This window comes from Lentinus tigrinus (genome assembly GCF_003813185.1).
Source record: "Lentinus tigrinus ALCF2SS1-7 unplaced genomic scaffold L226scaffold_33, whole genome shotgun sequence".
Lineage (NCBI taxonomy): Eukaryota > Fungi > Basidiomycota > Agaricomycetes > Polyporales > Polyporaceae > Lentinus > Lentinus tigrinus.
In genome coordinates, this window is record NW_027137942.1 from 191,224 (window position 1) to 206,984 (window position 15,761).

Below are 15,761 nucleotides of genomic sequence, written 5' to 3' on the forward strand. Positions count from 1 at the left end.
CCGAGGCGAGGCAGGAGTTTGGTGGAGAACGCATGCAAGGTAACCGGTAAGCACCGGCCGTCCTCCTAGCGCAAGCGCACCGTTCTCATCCTTCGGTTCGCTGCAGCAGGGACCCTTGCCAGATACTTTCGGATGGATGGATGGGCGGATGAGTGTATGCGCGTCCGCTCGTCCATGGTGCCGTTACCAAGATGCATCCACCGCCAGTCTCCTACCTTCCTCGCACTCTGGCCAAGTCGCCCGGTGACAACATCGTTCTACGAGGTGCATTTGCGCGAAGCTACGACCTCCTCTCTCGCGCGCGGGAGCAGGAAGCTAGGAGTCAGGAGCGATGTGCCGACTTGCCCCGTTATCTCGCAACGCGTTCGCCGACGAGCGGAGGTCTGAGGCCGAGTCGAGGGGACAGGTAAGCAAGTCGCTGAATGTCTTGTGTGGTTTTCATTGGCGTTGTTGCGAATCCCGTGAAAATGAGGAGGGAGTGCCACTTCCGTCGAGGTCCATCCGTGCCCGTGCAAGCAAGCATCGTCCCACTCCCCCGTTCGCAACTCCCTATACTCCATCTACGTGTCCATGTCTTTCGTGTGGAGAAGCATCGAGTGTAGTACCTACGTCTCTAATACGTGCTTTTCGCGGAAGGTTGCTAATGCCAGGACTCGCGCTATGCCAGAGATGGTTTGGGCGAGACTGGCGAGACTGGTCTGGGGAACTAAGGCGACTCTGCGAAAGCCTGCATGAGCTGTTACACTTGCGTTGAACGTGCATATTCTCTCTCGACTGCGCCGGTTTCCGCTGCGGCGAGTCACGATGACTGGTCTCGAGTGCCGTCGCTGATGCAGTTGGCCGGCAGAACATGCGCCGCAGAAATGGGGCTTGACGTCGCAGCACGTTTAGCCTCATGTGTATGTTAAGTATAGGAAATGCCCGCCGACGCTCGCCGTCAGACTTCTCCATTCAGTGGCGGTCCCAAGCGGGGCTACGCGTACTATCGGCCTGCAAACTGGGTCCGGAGTGCTACACAATGTGAGTATGTGGTTCTTCCGTTTAGGTGGTGGTCTCACAACCATCTCTAGGAGCACACAGGGTATTAAAGGGCACATAGTCACCGCTCATCCCCACACAACCAACCGTCCATCCTCTATCGCTACACCCGTCACAGAGTTCAACCTGCTCAATGTCCTCCCCTCCTGCCAATCATCATCGCCATCATCGGCGCCGGCCCAAGTGGGCTCGTGACCCTCGTGACCCTTCTGAACCGCGGTATTCCGGAGAAGATGTGCGCGAGGGCGGAGGTATTCGCTGCGGTGACCCAGAGGAACGCTAAAGTGACCTTTGGGCCAGGGGCCTCTCAGGCGATGATCGACGCGTTCACCGAGGGTCACAGTGCTGGAGTTGTAGTGTAACATAGCATTCGGAACCCGCGAGATGGTGTAAGATTAAGTGACAACGTGGAGTCAAAACATATGGCACGAATATCACCTCTCCCCTCTATCTCCCGCGTCGTCTGTCAGCATTCTTAATGCGGCTACTAACCTCAGGAGATGCATAACACGCAGTTTCCGGGTTTATCGTGCCTTGAACTGACGGTAGTCACCTCGTAAGATCATTTTAGCCGTCGTACACCTCCTTCTGCCATCTCTTCATTAGAAGGTGGTTTGCGAATTTTCAACCTCACGGCGGCAGCTTCGACAGGGCAGCGACATCGTCAGGCTCTAACTGCGACTCCGACCCTTCTACGCTTCCTCACCGGACGTCGACGTAGTATATAGTACACTCTTCAATCACTGGTGACATCGATCTTGGAGGGCGACGGGTAAACGAAGTGAATGGAGGTAAACGGGCTTAAGTGCTGTGATCAGTTACGCTATCGTAGGGCATCTGAATCCCACCCATCTGCGTACTTCAATCACACTATCCTTGGCTGACGACAGGACACGACACACATCCGCGTGATCGTAAACCGGCGTCTATTTTCTCTAGAAAGGGAAGGTGGATGAGCTGCGTAAAAACAAATCTGAACGAAGGAAACGTACCTCGCGACATCTTGTCCCCCGGGAGGTACCCATCATCAGAGGCCGTGGTTCTTCGCGCCTCGTAAGCCTGCACTTTGTCGAAAAGCAGGGTCTTCAGCCGCACGCACAACTTCTCCCGCACTGCCTCATCATCGATCTCGTCCTCGAGCGTGGGGCACCGCCAGGGCACCATTTCGTCGCGACTACCCCGCGTCCTGATATTTTGAGGGGTCACTTCGCGATACGCATCGAAGTAGTAGGAGCAGAGGGAGCAGGAGAGCTTGGACATGCCAATGAATGGGATGATGGCTTCGCCAGCGCGCCATTGCTTGTCGAGCTCCACGAGAACGGCACATTCGCAGTGAATGCGACCATCAATGTCGACTGACAGTGGCGCATACCATGAGTGAACAGGTGAACGGCTTCGAGGGATTCACAACGTACCTGTTTGACCGTTCTTGTAGTAGAATTTGTTCGCCAGGAAGCCGTTTAATATCTCCTCGGAAACCTCCGCGGAACCCAAAGCTCTGCGGAGAGTGTCTGCGGTTATAGAGACTTGAGCGGGTAGAGGGCTCGGCGTGGTCTTCGAAGCCAAGACAGTTCTGGTTAGGATATCCTCCAAGGTCCGGGAGCTGGCGATCTTGACGAGCTGGCGGAAGTCCTTGTGAGTAGACAGGACCTTGTCCATCCAGTGCGCGAAGTCCACACGTTCCCCTCTAAGCACTCGCGCTGCGAGGAAGAGACGTCAGACCCATCCTGATACAGGTAGAACGTGAACTTACTCTGGATTGTGCTGAACGCACCAAAAAGATTCGACTCCTTAGGTAAGGATTCGACCACGCTGGCGAGTGCTGCCAAAGTCCACCGGACATCATGGACAGCTTCGTCCGAGGATGGTGGTCCAGCTAGTTGCTTGTCAAGCTTAGCGATGAGCTTTCGAAGCAGTCCGACGTCCTCTTGCAGTATGGGGTTTTGCAGCTGAAGTTCCCCGTCCTCCAGCGCCTGCGACAATGCCTGTCGGTTCGCATCATCGGGAGCCATGACCGCATCGCAAATTTGCTCGAAGGCAACGTTGCTCGCGTACTTGGTGAGGCGTCTGCGCATCTTGGCCCACGAGTAGCGATAGATAGTAGCTTCAATATCCACCAAATTGGACAGAATAGGGTCGTCGGTATCGCGGGGAATGTGACAGGGGACGGCAAATTTGTCATCACTTCCTCTACGTTTTCGCACCGACTGTCTAACATGATAGAAAGACTCGAGGAGGTAGACAACGTGTGCCAGGGCCTGGTCGGGGACAATCTTGTTCGCAGAAACGATGACACGCGTGAACTGCTGCGTGGTGGATGGCGGGAGGATGGAGAGGGCGAACACTTGTCCGCTTTCCTCGTCGACAAGGAGGCGGGCCAGGCTATCGATGACCAGGGTAGCGCGATGAATGCGGCGATCTTCTGGTCTCGGGTTTGTATGTCTGGTATAGGCCCATTTTCGTTCGTGAGTTTCACTCAGGAAGAAAGCTAGGTGGTCAGGGTCAGTGGCCATCGGTGTTGTGGCAATAGGAGAGGAGGGGCACTGAGCGCCTGCCGGGACAGTGGACACGGGCGCTTGTAAAGGTTCGACCATATTTTGAGACACCTTGACCCCAACTAAACTGATATGTATGCTTGTCAGCAGTCATGAAATCTTCAGGCCGCACGTCTCCCATGATCTCGGATACTTCGCCCGACAACGAGCTCGACGAGTATACTCGCACCCGTGCTAGTAGAAGACCCCGTTCATAGCACCAGCGCAAGGGGTACAGCACAGACAGCAATCGCAGAAGAAGTGAAGCAGAGCACCAGGGCCGCCGTCCAGACCCCAGTATACCGGCTATAGTTCATGAAGTGCTCCATGATCCGCAGAGCAACAAGTGGGATCGTAGCGAGGACGATAGTGATTGCGACGTTCATGGCCGCTTGGGCGACTTGACGGGAGGCACGTCTCCCCGCGAACGGGCACTGCACGTACCTGGCAATGATCACGATTGGCCGCTGCAACCACGAGTGCGCCGCGTTGTCACAGATGGTTTAGAAGAGGGAGCCTCTGTCGTCCTGTCCTCCTGCGACCACTCCTCGCCTTCGCCCTCGACTTCTTCGCCAAGTTCGTGCGCAGTTGTGTATGCATCCCCCGCGGCCAAGGTTGACCCCTGCTGCCTCAGCACGCCCCAGGTCAAGCGCGTCGCGTATGCGCGAACGGCTCCGACCAGTCCGAAGAGTGTCCACATGGTGCCTTGTCCTCCACCGTGTCCGCAGCGAGGAGAGACACAATGGCCGAGAGATCGACAAATGATGGGGCTAGCGAGGGGGCGGCCTGGCGGTGGCATGCAGTTCCATGGGCTCGCGGGGGCTTGGCGCAGCATGAACATCCTGCGCTAGCCACAGAGGAGAGACGATGGCGTGTATGTTTGTGAGAATCTTCATGAGGCGACCAGGTCGCAGTAGGAATGTATACTGTTGGTTTCGTCAGACCAACGATCGTACGATGAGATTTTGAAGGCGACGGACGCACCTAGTTCAATCTTGTGAAGGGAGCGACCATCTCCAGGCGGATGAGGATGCTTCGAGTTCGTGCACGGATTACTTGATACCTTACTTTCGGCGGGGCGCTGCGCTTGACAGGGAATGGAGGGGGGCGGACCACTGTCAAGGGGGTTCGTGTTACACAGCGTAACATGTTCCCCACAGGGATGGCGAGGTGTGCCGGGATCACTGGCAAAGTGTGGCCATCTTTACTGCGGTGACTATCCGTGAAACATGCATCAGTACCTATGGCAAGGCTGTACACGAGTCTTACAGATATGCCCTGTAGGCCTGTCCGGTTTGTCGACTTGGGTCCCGGAAGACTGAGTGACTTGTACCTTCACGCAAGTCCTACCTGGTCGTTGCATCAGTAAAACCTGAATGGACCGAGCCGCAACGCTTGAATGATCCGGACTCCCTTGTATACGTACTACGTGCATACCTTTAAGGACGTTGCGATGGGCTTCTCAGCAAACATCATGGCCATGCCATTGATGGGGGAAACTAGTACATATCGGCAGCCTGGACGAGATACGAGCGCTTCACCCGAGTACTTTGAGTTCTAGTACTACGCCTTCGACGAACACTGCGACGTATCAATTTCTCTTGCAGTAACAAGACATATGAACCTTCGCAGTGATTGTGGACTCACCTGCAATGATTGTGAAGTTCCTCGGCGGCCGCCTGCGGCTTGTTCCCAATCCGGATGAAGGGCTTAGTATACGAATTCAGATTTGTTGAAAGGACGATAACCGTCGTTCCAGAATTCCCTCCCTCCGTGGCACGGGGTACTTTTGAGGCTTCACTCATGCATGAGGGAGTCAAGGAGGCATCTTCGTACGCACAGAACAGTAGACATTGTATGTCGTGGTGTATGTCGTGGTGGCTGCGACAAAAGATTGAAGTAATGATCTAGGCGGTGTATTGTGATAAGGGTTACAGGCGGGGCTTAACCGCATCAATTCCTCGAAAACTGCTCATCATCTCCCCCGACGAGCTCGACGTCGCGCCCGACGCTCCTCGCCCCCTCGACGCCGTTGTTGCTCTCGAGGTACCCCACTCGTTAATTAATGTCTACGCAGGCGCAGTCCTCCTCTCCCTTTTCTCGATTGTCGCGCCTTGCGTTCCCGTTCAAGTCCAATCCTTCGTCGCCGCTCTCCCCAGAAACTCAACACGAAGACTGGTACATTCCCTACAATGGCCCTTACGAGCCGCCAAAGGACGATCGGAATACGGACAGCTGGGGGCACCTCGTCAGTGGATGGTTGATGGAGGGCGAGGAACGGGGGCCACGCGCACGGGCGATGTCGAACGCGTCGCGGCCGTCGGGGGACCAGGGTTCTGTCCGCAAGAACTCTCGCATCCAGGCTGCGTTCATCAAGCTGGACCAGGCGGGCGGCGTCGGGGACGTGCCCGTTCTCGCGCGCCCCCGCCGTTCGCAGGAGGCCCCCGTGCATCATCGCGCGAGCCTTGCCAGCATCCTCTCCTTCGGAAAGCAGAAGACTCGCACGCTGCAACATTCCCCGTCGACGGGCACGCTCAGGGAAAGGGCTGATAGTGTTCCGTCGGTCCCACAGGATGCTGTTGCCAGACAGGAATCAGCTTCTCAGCCTGCGTTCCCCCGTCGCCATCCTTATGCCTACGCAACACCCGCCCCTCCCCCCGCACCGGTGTCCAGCCCCATCGTGCCTCTCCCGCCACCACGGAACAACACCGTTCCCAAGTTCTCCGTGCAGCTCCTCGACCCGCTCGCGAGAAAGCCCTCTGCACCTGCGTACCTGCTGCCAGCGCGAAGACCGTCTCGGCTAAGTCTCAAGGCTTCCATGTCAACACCGAATCTACGAGCCGCCACAGGGACGGGCTCTGTCCTGCCCAAGGGCAAGCAACGCTGGCTTTCGGCGGAGACTTGGTGCGATGCGCTAATTCTCCCACGTCCAAGGTTCGCGCTCCGGGTGATAGACGGTGAGGGGGGAAGTGGGAGGATAGTGAGTCCACCAGGGAGTCCGATATGGCTGCCTGAGACGGAACCGTCTGTGGAGAAGGAGAAGGCGGGCGTGGCGAGGTTGAAGTCGTTGAAGAAATCCCAGTCTGCTATACAGCTCAGCTCGCGTCCGGAGCCCCCGTCGCCACCGCGACTCGTACCTGTGAAGCAGGAGCCTCGCCCCGAACCGGGTCCGTCAAACATTGCGCAGCCGCAGCCAATCCCAGCGACGATGAGCTCAAACCTAATCCCGGGAAGCACGAACACGCACCTAATCCCAGGAAGCACGAATGCCCACACGAAGCCCTTCCGTCCGAAGAGTTGGGCTCTAGACGACTTGGCATTGCCCAGCCCAGTGCCGTCGCTCGCAAAGTAAGCTCACTTTATACTTTCGCGCGCGTTTCTTGTGACGGAACGCGTGTTGGCTGCGTGGTGTGCTGACGCCGTGCTGCGCAGAGTCCTCGAGGATGGGAAGAAGCTGGAGGCGGACCGTCAGGCGTGGCAGCGGCAGGCAGCAAAGTCGTTCGCCGACTCCCGTGCGAGGTCGGTGTCTCGGGCGCGCTCAAAGTCGATCGGGGCGCGTGCGCGGTCGCATGCACGGGAACCTAGTGCGTTTGAAGCGATAGCAGAAGTGACATTGCTCGGGAGTCAGAGACGCCGTCCGACCGTTCACGTACGCGTCCGTCCACCACGCTCTGACGGACATACGACGTCGAGCGGCGGGGGTACCACCACTATCACTGGGACGGCTCTCGGCACCTTCACGTCAGCTTCCCATGCCCACAGTCAAGGGAAGTCGCGCTCGCATGGGCATTCTGCCTCGCTTGGATCCATCTCGCAGCATCGCTCCGATGAATCATTCATGTGGACCCCTGGACATGGTCGTAATCACTCTCTTGGTAAGTCCGCGCTACGCATCGTCCGTACCACGGCGACCACTGCCGCGGGCTTTTGTGGCATCAACGGCTCTACGAGCGACGATGAGAGGGAGAAGGGACGGGCGGCTATGAACGAGAAGGGTGCTGCCATAGAGGAGGCGCTGCGGCATGATGGGACGAAGATCATTCACCTCCACGACCAAGTCGTAAGGGACCGTGGGCGCGATGGAGGTGTCGTGGTGATCACCCCGCCAGATAGCTCGACGTCGCGCGGAGGCAACCTGGATGTTGGACCTGGCGGTTCGAACGGCGTTTCGCCGACACCTTCTGGACAGTCGATATCTGCGGAGGGAATAGGGATCGCCATCTCGTCGCCACTGCCACAGGAAGATCCGTTTGAGAAGGAGCCTATCCGCATACCTGACCACCCGTATGCGCAAGGCGCCTCAGCCTACCCGTACTACGACTACCAGCCCGGCCGTGCGCCGATCCTCCCAAGCGCGCGTGCAACGCAACAAGGAGACTCTGCTCCCAGTCCTACGAGCACGACTGGTGGGGACAGCGTCACAAAGCACCGACAACCTGTCAAGGTGCACCCCTACTCGCCGTATTCGCAGGTGCAGCATCCGTTCGCCGCCATCACCGGTACCGACGCTGGTCCGAGCTCCAGGCCTCCAAAGCCACGGCCCAGCAAAAATCTCGATGTTTACTCGTCCAAGTCGAGCATGTTTGCTGAGCTCAGTCCTGGGACGATTCGCGAGATTATGCCCGACGAGATCCAGTATTCGCCTTACATTCCGACACCACCTCCCATCCTCCCCGCTAGTACTGGTCCTACCACCACCCATCCCTATGCCTCATCGAATAACCGCCTCAGCGAGTGGGGTTTCGCGGATGCTCTTAGCCAGACACTTAGGCCACGGGGCAGCGTGGACAGTGGTCTTGGAACGAGCGAAGCGCATGAGATACCGGCCATCCCCGACCGCCCAACGTTCAATCGCGAGCTCGACGACTCGGATGAGTCGGTTGTCATTAGCCCTGAGGAGGAAGTTGAAGAGGAAGAGGTGATGGCGGACATGCTCCATCCCCATTCGAGGTCGCGGTCTGGCCCCCGCCCGAAGCTGTCGCGCGAGGCCACGCAAGGATCCTCGAATCACACTATCGCATCGTCGCCCATGTCAAGCATCAACCCGCCCGCGTTTCGGACGGAGCTCCTTGCGCTTGCACGAGAGCGCAGCTTCAACTCGTCTGGCTCCTCCCCGGGTGTTGTCTCAAATCAGTCGTCACCACCACTTTCCCCGCGCCCGATCAACTCGTCGGACGACCTTGAACGATTCCGAGACCTGTTCTACCGCCCTCCAGAGAGCAGAACGCCGTCGTCCGAGGATACGCGACCGCCTGTCTCTCGCCGCCCGAGCGCCACAGCGAGCATCCCGATTGAGCTCAACGCACGCAGTACACGGAGCCTCAGTGGTTTGACCACTCTTGCGCGTCAACTCAGCGCGAACATGGAGGAGATGCAGGATCGGGAGCAGGAGTTAGAAGAGGCTGATCGCGCGTCGCCTATGTGGGGCGCACGGTACGGAGGTCTGTCAGGTCAGCGTCCGGAGGACCTTGGCCCTGATCCACCTGGCGTCCTGTCGCAGTCATCGTCACGCTCTGGCTACCTGCGCGATGATCCACAGTCCCCATTGCGTCTGCCACTCGACGACGAGATGGTCTTGTCTCAGCCGAGTGACGTCGTGCCAGAGGACGTTGAATCGTCACGAGCTTCCTCAATGCTAGAACTTCCCTTAGAGGAAGACGGTAGCAGTAAGTGTTATTCCCATATTTGCGCGGCGCGCGTACGTTGAGGCTGACTTCGTTTGCAGATCTTCGCGTTGGCGAGATTGAAGCCATACCCACTCCTTCTGCATACGTGCAGCCCGCTCGCTTCTCCACCCACCTCACCCAGATGGATTACACCGACAACCAGCTCAGTCCGGAGAGTCCAGAGGACGAACGGTCCCGGCGGATGAGCCGGATCGTTTCCCAGCAATCGAGTCTTGCAGTTCCACTGTCTTCAGACGCGGCACGCTCGAGCTTTATGACGAACACCTCAGGCATGTCGCGCCTGTCCGACTTCCCTGCGCCACCTTCTCAGATCACTGCGAGCCACCTATCGATACTCAACGCTTATTATGGAGATAATTCACGCGACCACCTCGAGGATGCAGACCCCTCTCGCCCCGAGTTGGTGCGGGAAGCCAGCCAGGCAACGTTCGGACGCCCACAGATGGGCGAGGCGCTTTAATACCGTAGGCTTTGATCCATGCGCTTGCTCTTGCTCTCGGACTATCTTCACCGTACTTCGCCCCATCATACCTAGTCTTCGCCCTCCTCCTCACTTGTATTTTAGTCACTGTGCTCTGGATTGCTTCTGCACTTATGCTCCCTCACGGTCATTTGCTGGATCTTGATTACGTATATCTATATGCTCTTGCGCTTTCGTGCACGACTTGCGGGTGTGGTACATAAAGGTTCGCGTATGGTTTCCCTCACGTCATTCTCATGTTTTTATTACTTCAACTTATTGTGGATACAGTTCAATCGAGTCAGGTTTGTACTTCGTAGCAGCCCGCATAGCAGGTGCATGCTACATCGATGACATCGGGCGTGGGACGTCGGTACACCCACCCAATGCGGAGACATCATTGACTCTTGAGGTGCGTTCCTCATCTGGAAGTGTTCGACATTGAATCACGTCGATGCTGCGGTAGGATCGTTCCTGATTCTTCCACCACTACCAGCCCGCGCAATTGCCTCCTTCAGTACGATGCTGCGGTAAGATTCCTCCTCCTTTTCTACCACCACCAGCCTGTGTATTGCCTGCACCAGTAGTTACTATAGGTTCTTCGTTCTCCTTTGGCACTCTCATTGACGATTTGTGCGATAGATATGTCCACATCGGACGTGTCCGTCGAATCTCTGGAAACGCTCGTCCAGGTCATCTCGAGTGGCGTACAAGAGCTGCGCATCGCTTGTGCTGAAGGAACGACGAGGTGCGGGTTCTCGATACAACAGACTATCCGCACATGGCTCATGGATCCTGTCAGACAATTGGAACAGGTATGGCGCAAATCGCAGGAGTTATGGTAGCCAGCTAACAACTCGCGGCATCATTTGCCTTGCAGCTAGACTTCCTAAAGGCCATGTTCCTCAACGGCGCACGCATCTCCGATGCATTTCGCAACGTCGTCTTACCAGTTAACCGCCTTCCTCGGGAAATTCTCACCCACATTTTCTCGCTGCTGCGAGATGAATTATCCATCCCTGCACACTTCCCAGCCCGTTGGCCGTTCAAGATGTACAAAGCAGAACCTCTCGAGCCCCTTCTAGCAGTGTGTAGACGCTGGAGGGAGCTTGCGCTCGCCACTCCGTCTCTATGGAACAACATCGCGATTAACGACCGCCGCAGCAACAATCACTTCATCCGGAGCATCGGCGTGCCTCTCAGTATCAACATCGTCCCTCGTTACACCCGGCAGACGGATGCGTGGTGCCGGAACGTCGATAGTCAGATCCAACAGCTGCACATTGACGTGTTTGAAGGAGAAGAGGAGCCAGATAGCCTGTCAGACTTCTTACAGACGTTCTCTGCCACCAGACTGCTGCATTGCAAGATCGACGCCCCATATGCGCTCTTTTTTAGGTCGCTCAGTGTTGCCCCCACAGTCTCTCTCTTCGGAGGAAACGGGAGCAACCTCAGGTCGTTATACCTGGCTTCTGTGTCCTTCCTCCCTGCAAACGCTTTCCCATCGCTCACGCGGTTCACTCTGTGCTTTCCGACCTACATACCTCCCGGGCACGGTGGCAAGCCATGGGATATCTGCGACTTGAAGTTCCTCGCCGGAAGCCCATTGCTGGAAGAGCTGTATCTCTGCCGTATCCAAGTCCACTTCCGTGCGCCACCCCCAAGCAACGCGCGTCGATCACCGTCTGTCAAGCTTCCCCGGTTGCGATACTTCGCATTCGATGCCTACAGGGAACTTGATATTGTCCAGGCCATCCGCACGATCGACTCTGCGATAATCCCTCCCCCTTCCTGTCATCGCTACTACACGTCTCTGCGTCCGAACATCATAGCCGAGTACCTGTCAACTCTCTCCCCAAACGAACCATTTCGAAGGTTGCGCATCGACTTCTCGGGACGGAACCTCCTGCAGCTCTCAGGAAAGCAAGGCTCCATATCGATGTCGATGCCAGTCAAGTCGGGAGTTGACTGGCGTCGCTTACACACCGCATTCAGGACATCCCGCGTCTTCGAGGATATAGAGGAGCTATGGATTTGCCTTAGTCCTATCGACTACGGGCTGATTCGTTTCTTCCAGCCCTTGTTCACATGGTTCCCGAGAGTGCGCGGCCTGAGCATCACGCTCAATCCTCTATATTCTCCACATCAACTACTCAGCCTCGAATACGTACTAGGCACGTTGCACGTCGGGATCATTTGCCCCCTCCTCGACACGTTATGTGTCAATCTTTCAGGCAACGTTACCAGCGTGGACCCGCTCGAGTGCGTACTCCGCGGACGTGCCTTGGGACGTCCGTTGCGGCGGCTCGTCATCGGCTACGATCCGCGGCTGGAGATGAACGTGCTAGGAGATGTCCTCGCTCTGGAGGAACTCGTCGATGAGTTCGTCGTCGGAGAGGTTATGGTCCCGGTGGAGCTCGCGTCGGACTGGCTGCTGGATATTCCGAATGCGTTTGACGAGGCGAGCCCTGTGAAGGAAGGCTGGGCGAGGTGGTCCCCAAGTACGTATTAGATGAAATCTTCGATGTCTTGACTGACCAGTCGTCTCGCAGATCCCTTGTGAAATGCTTGCGTGGGTTGAGCTGTGCGTGCCTGGCTAATACGGTCTTTAACACCTGTACTTCTTCATGAATGGCGATTTCCTCTGCAGCATTGCCTACCGTCACAAAGACCGCTTCGCGATGCATCCTTGGTTTCTTCCCCAAACTCAAGCACCTCCTCCTACGCCATCGATGCCGCATGTCCCTCGACTACGCAATCTGCTTGGTCCCAGAGCCTCACGGGTTCATAGATGTCCACTCGAAGCCCGCCTGCCCTCACTTCGGGCCGAGACGCCCTGCCTAGATCTTCTTGGAATATACGCGTCGGGACATGCGGGGTATTGCGTACATACTCGCGTCTCGTCGAGAGTACTAGTGCTGCCTTCCTGGTGATTGGCTACGACCTGCAGCTGGAGTTAGATGTGCTTTCATTTGGAGGCTACAGTGCAACGTATGTATGCGAAGTAAGTTCGTATGATACAGTAAGTCAGGTTAGTAGTATAGCTACGACTCGCCCAAGTGGCGTCTCAACGTGCAGAACGTTACAAGAAGGTAAGTACGTAGTAGTAGTGGTGACCAGTTGTGTGATGGATGGTTGAAATGAGGGGCTGGCTTCCAAGTCGCTCTGCGACCGCACGCAGGTGACAGAAGTACTAGTAATGGGGAAAATGCATGTCCAAGTAGAGGTTACACGTTGCGAACTACTTGACATCCGGGGTCGGACCACCTCAGCGTGTGCACAGGCTGCGAGAAGAAGCGATTCGGTATCGTGATCCGCAACTCTGGCCTATCCTGTCTTGACGGCGACGACATGCTCGACGTCGTCTTGCTCCGCGCAGTCTGCGGCGGCCGGACGGTGGGCGGTGCGACTCCGAGGGAAGAGTACGCAGGCGGTAATGAGTCGTAGGCTGAGGCCGCTTCTGCCGTCTCAGCTTGGTGTGGCTGGGATCGCGCGTCCGCCGAGTCGTCGGGTATGAGGGGACATGGTGATAAGTTCGAGGCGATGGTCTCGGTGTGGTCATACTCGTGGATAGAGTAGGGCGTGGGGAGAGTCAAAGGGCTTGGACAGCTATCCCCGCAATGCAGACAGCTCGGGATAAGCCAGATGCGCTGACCTAGGAGGACCGAACGGGTTCATAGATGTATGGTGACATATCAAGAAGGGTACTCACTTGAGCGAGATGGCTTCAACCCCAGAGCCTGTCGTCGCCGTTTTGCTTGACTTCGTATGACCCATATGACCCCGACTACTATCACCAAACCGACGAATACCACCACTCCTCCAACGATTCCAGACCGTACGGACCCAGTAATCGTCATTGAGTTGGCCTGCCCGGTCTGTGTGGGCATGCTTTCTGACATGATATCGGCTGGAAGAGTTGTACTGGGGCTAGGAACGACATCGCGGGTCCATGTGGGACGGACGAAGACAACGGTAGTCGTTACTGTTACAGTGGCGGCGGTGTGCTCGTCATGAGACGGTCTTCTCCGCTGGACGGCCATGCGAGTGCGCGACGGGTGTGGATACGCAGAAGCACATCCGGCAGACAAAGAGCATTTACGATTCAGCGAGGGAGGCATAGTGGCAGGGGTCGGAGGTGGGGCAAGGGTCGGATATCGAGAAACGTCCCACACGCACCTCATCCTTATATCCTCCCTCTCCTTCCCTAAGAGCTGCAGGTATTCGTACACATGCAGTACACATCCTAATACGACATGCAGCGTGTTATGGTAGCGTAGTCGGTACTGGGAATCCGAATATTCCACGGGAAAGGCCGAGAAGTGTTCCGCCGCTGCGGCGGAAGAGGACGAGAAGAATTGCATCTCCTGCATGGAGGGATTAACTGTGAATTGCCTTATGCTACGCCGCATTCTGGAACTCACCCGTGTAGAACTCGCGAGAGGAACACTGTTCCTATTAACCCTATTACGCCTGTACTCGGATTTGGCGCTCGTATGCGCGCATACGACGAAGAGCGGAGCTAAGGAGCGGTGATAGATTGTGATCATTCGAGATCCACGATAGAATGAGGTCGCCAAGAATGGGTTCCGAGGCACGTATCTGAGGTAGCTGGTGTCATGCTACTACCCACTCGCACATTATGAGTACGCTTCGTACCTTGAATGATCGATCCAGAAGGCAACCGTCAGCTATAGACTTAAATTGAGAGGAACGATGAGCCGAACAAATAACTGTGAGATCCCGGATGAACGCCCCTCATACTCGCTAACTGCGCAACACGAAACGGATACTGCATCTGGCTCATGCAGGCCGCCCTGGGCGCCGCCGCACAAATGCGGGGGCGCTTTCAACAGCAAAGACAGCCCCCTGACGCCTCCAGTCACAATGGACCAGAAACTTCAGGCAGGCTCGATAAACCCAACATGGATATATCCACGAGGGGCAACATGGCGACGATTCCTCGCTACGACCATGTGCATGCTACGCGACCCAAAGCTCCAGACGGAGTCCGGAAACGAACCGCCCTCTCGACGAGAAGAGGCTCAGAGGCACCTCGGCTGAACCGAGATAGTCTGCGCCTGTAGCAGGGGCTTAATTGTCTCGAGTTGCTGTCGTGGGATGGGGCCTACCATCCCACCCTTCCCACGCCTGATCGACGCTCGAGGAACGAGCGATAGGGCAACCACAAGGATCTCCGACGTATGCCTCGCGTTCGTGCGGAACGATAAGGTAAGAATCTCACCTCATCTGGTCCCATGCAGAAGAGAACGAGCGACGCGTTGCTAAACATCTTGCTTCGGATCTGTAGACATGAGGAGTCCAGTAAGTCTCTACTTGGATCGATAGACAAAGGGTTGCTGATACGAGACAACTGCGAGAGAACGCCCCTCGTACTCGCTGACCTTGCAACGGGAGACGTACTGCACCGGCTATGCAGGCGCAATGGTGATCCCCACTGGCAGTGCCGAGGACGGACACCTACGCAGCAATGACCTGTTCGCGGCTACGAAGCTTTTGATTCGGAGTCCGGTTTCAGGCCGGTACGGAGCCATCCAAAACGGATGGTTCAAGCGCAAGAAGCGCGTTTCGTGTGTACGAATTGCGCCTATTGCTATGTGATGCTACAAGGTTCCGCTTCCCCTTCCAAGTGGTCGGAATGGGAGACGAAACCGGGAAACATGTTCGGGTGGCACGCTCGCTGAGCGGCGCCCCTCGATGCGTGTCCGTAGCTTGCTATGTCCCGAGCTGCGCGCAAAGAAGGGGGCCGCACCCTTCCAACCAGGCAGTGCTCAAAGGCAACCCCGGGAACGAGCAATAGGGCGATATCTCGGAGGATAGCTCTCATGTCTCGCACAGCACCGTTGACGGAAACCGGACCACACAGTACACTCACCGTGAGCGAAGAAGTCCTGGAGTACGCTGCTCTTCAGTAACGCGACTAATCATCTATTTCCAACGTATGTGTCAGCAAGCTGTCCACATAGCAAACGTGAAAGCAAATGATATCAAGCTGAAAAGCCCCTCATACTCCAGCGACGG

General features: G+C 56.6%; 4 protein-coding genes across 4 annotated transcripts; 2 read left to right on the forward strand and 2 right to left on the reverse strand.

The window, feature by feature from the left end:
- Positions 1–1,748: 1,748 nt before the first annotated feature.
- Positions 1,749–3,558, reverse strand: L226DRAFT_615867 (uncharacterized protein). The gene is made up of 4 exons (XM_067686834.1): positions 2,792–3,558; positions 2,454–2,738; positions 2,031–2,393; positions 1,749–1,973 (listed from the first exon to the last, which is right to left on the reverse strand). Exons 1-4 carry the CDS (start codon positions 3,549–3,551, stop codon positions 1,909–1,911), a joined length of 1,473 nt encoding a protein of 490 aa, XP_067531504.1. The 5' UTR covers positions 3,552–3,558; the 3' UTR covers positions 1,749–1,908.
- A 1,975-nt stretch (positions 3,559–5,533) lies between these two features.
- Positions 5,534–10,086, forward strand: L226DRAFT_615868 (uncharacterized protein). The gene is made up of 3 exons (XM_067686835.1): positions 5,534–6,920; positions 7,005–9,238; positions 9,298–10,086. The coding sequence occupies exons 1-3, from the start codon at positions 5,638–5,640 to the stop codon at positions 9,717–9,719; spliced, it is 3,939 nt and encodes a 1,312-aa protein (XP_067531505.1). The 5' UTR covers positions 5,534–5,637; the 3' UTR covers positions 9,720–10,086.
- A 109-nt stretch (positions 10,087–10,195) lies between these two features.
- Positions 10,196–12,370, forward strand: L226DRAFT_538535 (uncharacterized protein). Its single transcript, XM_067681518.1, has 5 exons — positions 10,196–10,249; positions 10,362–10,467; positions 10,522–10,534; positions 10,600–12,220; positions 12,272–12,370. The coding sequence occupies exons 2-5, from the start codon at positions 10,364–10,366 to the stop codon at positions 12,280–12,282; spliced, it is 1,749 nt and encodes a 582-aa protein (XP_067531506.1). The 5' UTR covers positions 10,196–10,249; positions 10,362–10,363; the 3' UTR covers positions 12,283–12,370.
- Positions 12,371–12,902: 532 nt separating this feature from the next.
- On the reverse strand, positions 12,903–14,425 carry L226DRAFT_218122 (uncharacterized protein). Its single transcript, XM_067672972.1, has 4 exons — positions 14,379–14,425; positions 14,144–14,321; positions 13,432–14,086; positions 12,903–13,374 (listed from the first exon to the last, which is right to left on the reverse strand). Exons 2-4 carry the CDS (start codon positions 14,267–14,269, stop codon positions 12,947–12,949), a joined length of 1,209 nt encoding a protein of 402 aa, XP_067531507.1. The 5' UTR covers positions 14,270–14,321; positions 14,379–14,425; the 3' UTR covers positions 12,903–12,946.
- Positions 14,426–15,761: the final 1,336 nt, after the last annotated feature.

What these genes read in the sequence shown, in the direction of transcription:
- L226DRAFT_615867 (XM_067686834.1), bottom strand. Translation starts at nt 3,551, where the DNA reads ATGGCCACTGACCCTGACCACCTAGCTTTCTTCCTGAGTGAAACTCAC. An exon ending in TGCGTTCAGCACAATCCAGA is followed by an intron (nt 2,739 to 2,791) that starts GTAAGTTCACGT and finishes TCTTCCTCGCAG; the next exon opens with CGCGAGTGCTTAGAGGGGAA. An exon ending in GGGGGACAAGATGTCGCGAG is followed by an intron (nt 1,974 to 2,030) that starts GTACGTTTCCTT and finishes TTCCCTTTCTAG; the next exon opens with AGAAAATAGACGCCGGTTTA.
- L226DRAFT_615868 (XM_067686835.1), top strand. Translation starts at nt 5,638, where the DNA reads ATGTCTACGCAGGCGCAGTCCTCCTCTCCCTTTTCTCGATTGTCGCGC. An exon ending in CCAGTGCCGTCGCTCGCAAA is followed by an intron (nt 6,921 to 7,004) that starts GTAAGCTCACTT and finishes CGTGCTGCGCAG; the next exon opens with AGTCCTCGAGGATGGGAAGA. An exon ending in CTTAGAGGAAGACGGTAGCA is followed by an intron (nt 9,239 to 9,297) that starts GTAAGTGTTATT and finishes CTTCGTTTGCAG; the next exon opens with ATCTTCGCGTTGGCGAGATT.
- L226DRAFT_538535 (XM_067681518.1), top strand. Translation starts at nt 10,364, where the DNA reads ATGTCCACATCGGACGTGTCCGTCGAATCTCTGGAAACGCTCGTCCAG.
- L226DRAFT_218122 (XM_067672972.1), bottom strand. Translation starts at nt 14,269, where the DNA reads ATGATCACAATCTATCACCGCTCCTTAGCTCCGCTCTTCGTCGTATGC. An exon ending in CTCTCGCGAGTTCTACACGG is followed by an intron (nt 14,087 to 14,143) that starts GTGAGTTCCAGA and finishes CCCTCCATGCAG; the next exon opens with GAGATGCAATTCTTCTCGTC. An exon ending in GTTGAAGCCATCTCGCTCAA is followed by an intron (nt 13,375 to 13,431) that starts GTGAGTACCCTT and finishes CGGTCCTCCTAG; the next exon opens with GTCAGCGCATCTGGCTTATC.